This window comes from Cucurbita pepo, chromosome LG01 (genome assembly GCF_002806865.2).
Source record: "Cucurbita pepo subsp. pepo cultivar mu-cu-16 chromosome LG01, ASM280686v2, whole genome shotgun sequence".
In the NCBI taxonomy this organism is placed as follows: Eukaryota; Viridiplantae; Streptophyta; class Magnoliopsida; order Cucurbitales; family Cucurbitaceae; genus Cucurbita; species Cucurbita pepo.
This window is the reverse complement of record NC_036638.1, coordinates 4717904-4724278: the sequence shown is the minus strand read 5'-3', so window position 1 is coordinate 4724278 and position 6375 is coordinate 4717904. Positions and strand designations below refer to the sequence as shown.

General features: G+C 40.0%; 1 protein-coding gene across 3 annotated transcripts; it reads right to left on the bottom strand.

Moving 5' to 3' along the window:
* Positions 1-344: 344 nt before the first annotated feature.
* On the bottom strand, positions 345-6288 carry LOC111798048 (methionine S-methyltransferase-like). Of its 3 annotated transcripts, XM_023681011.1 has the most exons (13): positions 5978-6288; positions 4574-4767; positions 4298-4504; positions 4107-4202; positions 3626-3814; positions 3360-3548; positions 3032-3268; positions 2581-2715; positions 2188-2505; positions 1926-2105; positions 1584-1854; positions 892-1226; positions 345-788 (listed from the first exon to the last, which is right to left on the bottom strand). In XM_023681011.1, exons 1-13 carry the CDS (start codon positions 6213-6215, stop codon positions 492-494), a joined length of 2886 nt encoding a protein of 961 aa, XP_023536779.1. In that variant the 5' UTR covers positions 6216-6288; the 3' UTR covers positions 345-491. The 3 variants fall into 3 exon arrangements, with proteins under 3 accessions (XP_023536779.1, XP_023536772.1, XP_023536787.1); XM_023681004.1 differs by having other exon boundaries at positions 892-1854; positions 5978-6287; XM_023681019.1 differs by lacking the exon at positions 5978-6288 and having other exon boundaries at positions 892-1854; positions 4298-4473; positions 4574-4677.
* Positions 6289-6375: the final 87 nt, after the last annotated feature.

Here is a 6375-nt window from a genome sequence, read left to right as displayed (position 1 = left end):
CTTGGCTGCCGAGANGGGTTTTTGTCGCATCCAAATGGTAGGAAGAGATGGTAGTGGAAGCCAACAGCAACTATAGAGACTTGGCTGCCGAGATGAGCTCGAGTAGGGGCTTACTGTTTTCAGCTTCCTGTTTAGATCTATCAATTTGCATAAAATAAAGGATCCGACAATAAAATATGTTATATTCACTATAAAAAAAACTAAAATTCGAGCCAAATTATACATTTAATCTAAAAATCAAATGTGTATGTCAGACGAAATATGTGATTCCCTGTTATAGTTTTTGTAAAAAAATATGAAGGGGGCTTTCATTGATAATGAAATAATGCCCTTTTCANCAAATGTCAGACGAAGTATGTGATTCCCTGTTATAGTTATAGTTTTTGTAAAAAATTATGAAGGGGGCTTTCATTGATAATGAAATAATGCCCTTTTCATGATAAAAATCAACTCAAGGACAGAACAACATGAAAGTGCTTTAAAGAGAGCACTTATAAGCGGACAATTCTTTTGAACTCAGCAATACAATCCAATGCCTTCTGAAATTCACTTTCCTCCAACGCTATTGTGAACCGGCAGTATCCAGGAATTCCTGTCCATGAGCTGCTGTTGATGCATAAGCCAGTGGCCTTCAGGATGGCCCCTCTGATATTTGAATCGTCGAGCTTCACTTCGTAATCAATGGCGTTCTTCAGTCTGGTTGTCTTGTTCAAATAAAGAGTCGGCTTGGCAACCATAGAAAACCCGGCATGGGGCTCGAGCACATCCCATCCACAGCTCTCAAGTGTCTATATCTCATCAGGTGAGAAAATATTAGTAAAACAAAACATTTCTGGCATCTGGATCAAACCAAAAAAAATAATATATAGTCAGTAGAAATTTTATGGTTACCTCTTCCAGGCGTCTGGACCTACTTCTCAGGTCCTTAATCTGTCTGGTTACAGCACCCCACATCTCTTCTGACTTCTTCTCTCTTAGTCCTAGCAACTTCTTTATAGCATATTTCACTGTGCTATGAGGTCGACTTAATCCCGAGAAGCTATGAAACAAGTCGATCAAAGGTAGTTGGTTCAAAGCCAGAAAACCGAATTTGAGGGCACCCGTTAACATCATCGATGATAGTTCTCCAAGCAGGCAAACAGAAAATGAACTGCTAGACAGATAAAGCCTAGATAGAACTCCTTCAAGATTCCAGCCGCCCCAACCCTCATAATCAAATTCCAACCCTGAAAATGAAGTATCAATCATGACCCTAGCCCCAAATTTAGCACAAGTAGTTAACAAATTCTCTATTTCTTTCTGGTCATAAACTCGACCAGTTGGGTTAATTGTTGGACCAGATATGTAAACCCACGGGGTTTTCACATTATTGAGTACTTGATTAAGTGCATTCTCTGTTAGCTTGAATCCTTCTTCGGATTTGGTAGGTATATTTACAATTTTTGCCTTTAAAAACTTGGCACTGTAAACGTAGCTTCCGTTCGTCCCAACTGGAAAACACAGTGTTCCTCCTTCTTGGATGCAACAGAGAACCATCTTGTTAAACAATGTTAACGAGCTATCAGCATACGTAAAGTCTATACCAAATGGGAACCCATAAGTGGTTTTGACAAATTGCTTGATGCTAGTGGTGATATCTATTTCTGACTCTGACATGTTCTGTCTTGAAAAACTTTCAAAGATTGCAGCTTTGACTGGAAATGGAGTAGGCAGGAAGCTCTGATCAACATCCATGTGAATCAGGTATGAATTTTCAATCTGGTCAATTGATAGCTCAGCATTATTCAGGACTGAGATGGCAGAACTGGAAAACCCAATTATGTCTGTTGAGCTTGCACTTTTGTCACATTTTCTCTGAGGACATGAATCAATTAAAAGTTACAACTATGGGTAAACAAGTACATTAAAAAACATGTTTTATGTACCTGTGCTGGTAGATGTCGATCAGGTAGCTGAAAAGAAAGTAGCTCATGGAAAAGACATCCATAATAATATTGACTTATGGGTGCAGTGTTCCCTTCTAACAATTCTACGGTCTTGGACAAGGCCTTAAGAATTGGTTCTTCTTCAGAAATAACAAAAGCCACTTCTAAATCCATATATACCTGGAAAGTGTACTGAGTAGTCATTTAGTGATAATTTAATTGAAGGAAGCAACTGATACCTGGAAGTTGGAAAATGGATTACCTGATTTTTCACTAGGCCGCACAAAATAGCTGCATGAGAAGGAAGAGAGTTTGCTGCTAGATACTTTAGGACGCCATTGGAACTAGGAAGACTGGATAGCTCAAAGTGGTCTGATATGTCTATGAAGAGACGGGAACCTATTTCTCTTGTAACATCCAAAAGCTGCACAAAAGCTGAGCTAGTAACAGCTTCAAAATGAGCCATCCCAGTCACCACTACCTGAGGTTTCAGCTTCTTTATCAGCTCGATCATTAAATCGGACTGGCTCGGAGCCTCAATAACTGTACGTACATCGTCTGTGGCACGATCAATTCCAGTCTGCAAAAGAAGAATACAGATGATCCCAGGCTTGCCCCATTGCTAGTGCTGAATTGTGCATGAAGATGCACTTACCTCAATATTGAGAGAAGTTAACCATTGTCTTGGTAGGTGTCGAGTTAGATGCTCATCCACAATGGCAAGTCGAGGGGAGAACAAGCGCAGAGCATTCTCAATGGCCACAGCCCTCGAAGGAAAAACCACAACATTCTTCACATGAAATGGCAACAGACAGACCACTTAGAGATGCAGCTTTGTGTATTCTCCACATAACAAAAAAGACCACAACACTCATAAGGCAGAGTGTTCATGCCAGAGCGTTGGACACAAATACGTCCCGACACGTGGCCAACACACTATTTTACGCATCACGGTTTGGAAAATTTTTTAAACAAAAATTACCCAAATCATTTAAATTTAGAAAAAGAGAAAAAAAAAAATACAAATTTGACAAAAAGTGATGAAACAACAAAAAGAATTGTAGTAAAATATCGATCAAGAATGGATAAGTAGAAGGTCATCTTACACCAGAATTAAGTGGTATGTGGTGGTATTTTTTCATAAATCCAGCAATAAGGCTTCGGAAACGCAAGCTCCCAGCCGGTGGCTCATATGGAAAGTATGCATTTTCTTTAAAAGTGCTGGCAAGATAAGCTAGGAATGAAATCTTCTCATCAGCAACAGAATCATCTTGAAATGATAAATCTAATGAACCGCTGATTTCTTGGAATCCAGTCTTAAGAAAATCAAATATTGTCTTAACCTGTCGGTTCAATGCGATTTTCTATGAATATTCATTCAATATCCTCGTTATCTTTTACCTTAAAAACAGCTTTATTAGGGTACGGAAGAACCTGATTTGGCTGACGGAGTTGGCAGCTATAAACTGATAGCGCATGAGAGATGCGACCACCAGCCTTCCCATAAGCCCATGCTGTGCGAGCACAAATAGGCTGATCCCCTGAAAGTCCCATAAAAAACTCAAAACGATGCGGACTGTTCTTCTCAATTTCAACTAAGGCAGAGATGTCAGTGTCAGCTGCCTGTAAATAAAACATATGAATATAAACTCCACATGTATGAACAAATTCATCTCTGATGAGAAAAAAACGTTTTTTGCCTGAAGAATTTTTGTCTGCCAAAGCTTGGTAATGCGGAAGCCACGCCGTTCGAATAAGCGCTTGCAAACAGCTTGTCCGGGACGACCTCCCATATTGAAGATCATAATCCCTGTAGATTTGATAACACTTATTCCTTCCTCTACTGCCCTGGCTATCAGACCTAATCCAAATTGATCCTCAACAAAACCCTGCATTAAAGGATAGTAGTACAAGGACTCGTTACTCTAAAATGTTAGAAATCATGACTCTACACAATGATATAATATTGACCATTTTGAGCATAAGCTCTTATAGCTCTGCTTTTGGTTTCTCCAAAACATCTCATACCAATAAAGATATATTCCTTACTTGTAAACTCACGATCAACCCTTTAATTAGCCGATGTGGGATTCCTCTCCCAACAATTTTCAACAGAGAATAGGTTAAACATGGTGAATATAAGCCATAGAGATCCATAAAAAATGTGTATAAGTGACTTACTTGAAGTGCACAATAGTTACTCAACGAGTGCAAAAATTCCTCACTAGCGTTTTCGGTAATCATCTTGGACATAGCATCTGGATTTGGGTTAAGAATCTGCAAGAGGCAACCAATTGTGAGTTCCACAATTTTATGCTCAGATTTTGTTTTTCTTATAGTTCCATAATCAATTCTGTAAGCTTCCGCTGTACCTGAGGAATGCATCCAACAATTCGCTCAATTTGGATGTCATTATCTCTACAGTAGGCCAGAAGATCAGATTCATGGAACTCCACTCTATCCAAAAGGGTTCTGTTCTCACTGTCAAGTATGGGTTGGCCCTTCTCATCCAGAGCGTTTAAATATAGATTAATCCAAGAGATCTTGACTGCTCGAGGGTTGATATCAAGGCCGTAGACCTACAAAACTTGACTTAAGAAGTATTTATAGGCTTATTAGCTGTTAATGTAAAGTTTTTTAAGACAAACCTTGAAAGGTAACCATTTGTCAGCAATGGCAATGGATATCCACCCATTTCCACAACCAAGTTCAGCCACTGTTTGATCCTTAAATATGGAATCTGGGTGCCTATTCAATCCCTCGAAGAAAGTAAATGACCAATCTTCCGGGATGAAAATGCTGGGGATTACCATTGAACTCAGTTTCTTCCTCCCGTGGTAACCTGATGAAAAGGTTTCAAGGCAGAAATTTAAAAGAAAATAAATATATAAAAATACAACAACGAACTGCTGCCAAACGATCAGCTTGATCACTACTTATGTAATGACTATATATGCTAGCGGGAATAATCACAGTGTTTCTTGACAATTGTACTGACCATACACTGGCTACCGTGAGGGAGAATTCACCAGTCCTTTTTCAGGTATAATTTGCAGCCCCTAAGATTTCGGTGTTGGATGGTAAAATCTCATATCGATTGAAGAGAGAACCGAGTGCTAGCAAGGATGCTAGGACTGAAGGGAGGTGAATTGCGAGATCTTACTGTCCAAAATGCAAAATGGTATGATATTGTCCACTTTGAGCATAAGTGCTTATGCCTTCCCTTTGGGCTTTCCCAAAAGGCCTCGTTATTGAAGAGAGTATTCCTTGATAATAAACCCATGATCATTCCCTAAATGAGTCGATGGGACTTTCATCATCCAACACCTATATTGATTGGAGAGGAAAACTAAGCCTTCTTTTACAAGGGTAGAGAAACCTCTCTCTAGCATAGGCCTTTTAAAAATCTTGAGGGGAAACGCAAAAGGGAAAACTCAAAGAGGACAATATCCGTTAGCGGTGGCCTTGGGTTACAAATGATATCAGAATCAGACACCAGGCGGTGTGTCCGAGGACACAGAGCCTCGAAGAGGAGTAGACACTGGACGGTATGTCAGCGATAATGTTAAGCCTCGAAGGGGAGTTGATTGTGAGATTCCACATTGACGGGAGAGAGGAACGAGTGCCAGCGAGAACACTGGGACTCGAAAGGGGTGGATTGTGAGATCCCACATCGACGGGAGAGAGAAACGAGTGCCAGCAAGGATGCTGGGACCCGAAAGGGGTGGATTGTGAGATCCACATCGGTTGAAGAGGTGAATGAAACATTTTTTATAACATGTGAAAACCTCTCGAAAATCTCTCCCTAACAAACACGTTTTAAAAACCTTGAGAAGAAGTACAAAAAATATCATATTTAGTAGCGAGCAGTTAATTCATAAAATCAAACACAGTGCAAGACACAGGAAGCATTCCGATTCTCTCATTGCCGCAATGACAAAGGGAGCTGGTGCAACCATAACTTTTAGAAAAACGAATTACAAAACAGCGTTTCAAATTTAAGTACGCACAAACATAAAGTCCAAAACAACAAAAAACAAAAGAAGTAGGACCTTCGTATTGGTCGAGAAAGATATCATCGATCCGGAAATGGTAAGAGGAGAAGCACCGATCGCAATCATCCTTGGTAGGAAAACGCCTCTTAATATCGTCGAGAAACACACGAGCTCTAACTCTGGTAGCCGGATCATCAAGTCGGTCGAGGACGGAACGGAGAGCGGCGTAAGCGTCGTCGCCAGACTGCTGACAGCGACTCAAAAACTCATCAATGGAGTCCAAAACCGACGCCATTGGAGGGAGGAAGAAGCAGAGAGTGAGAGAGAGAATGGCGGGTGAAGGTTTAAGCTTAACGTGAAAACGAAGGAAACGAAAGAATATTAAAATTTTAATTTTTATATAAAATTTAATGAATTTTTTCCTCTACTTATTATTATTTTTATTTTGGTCACCT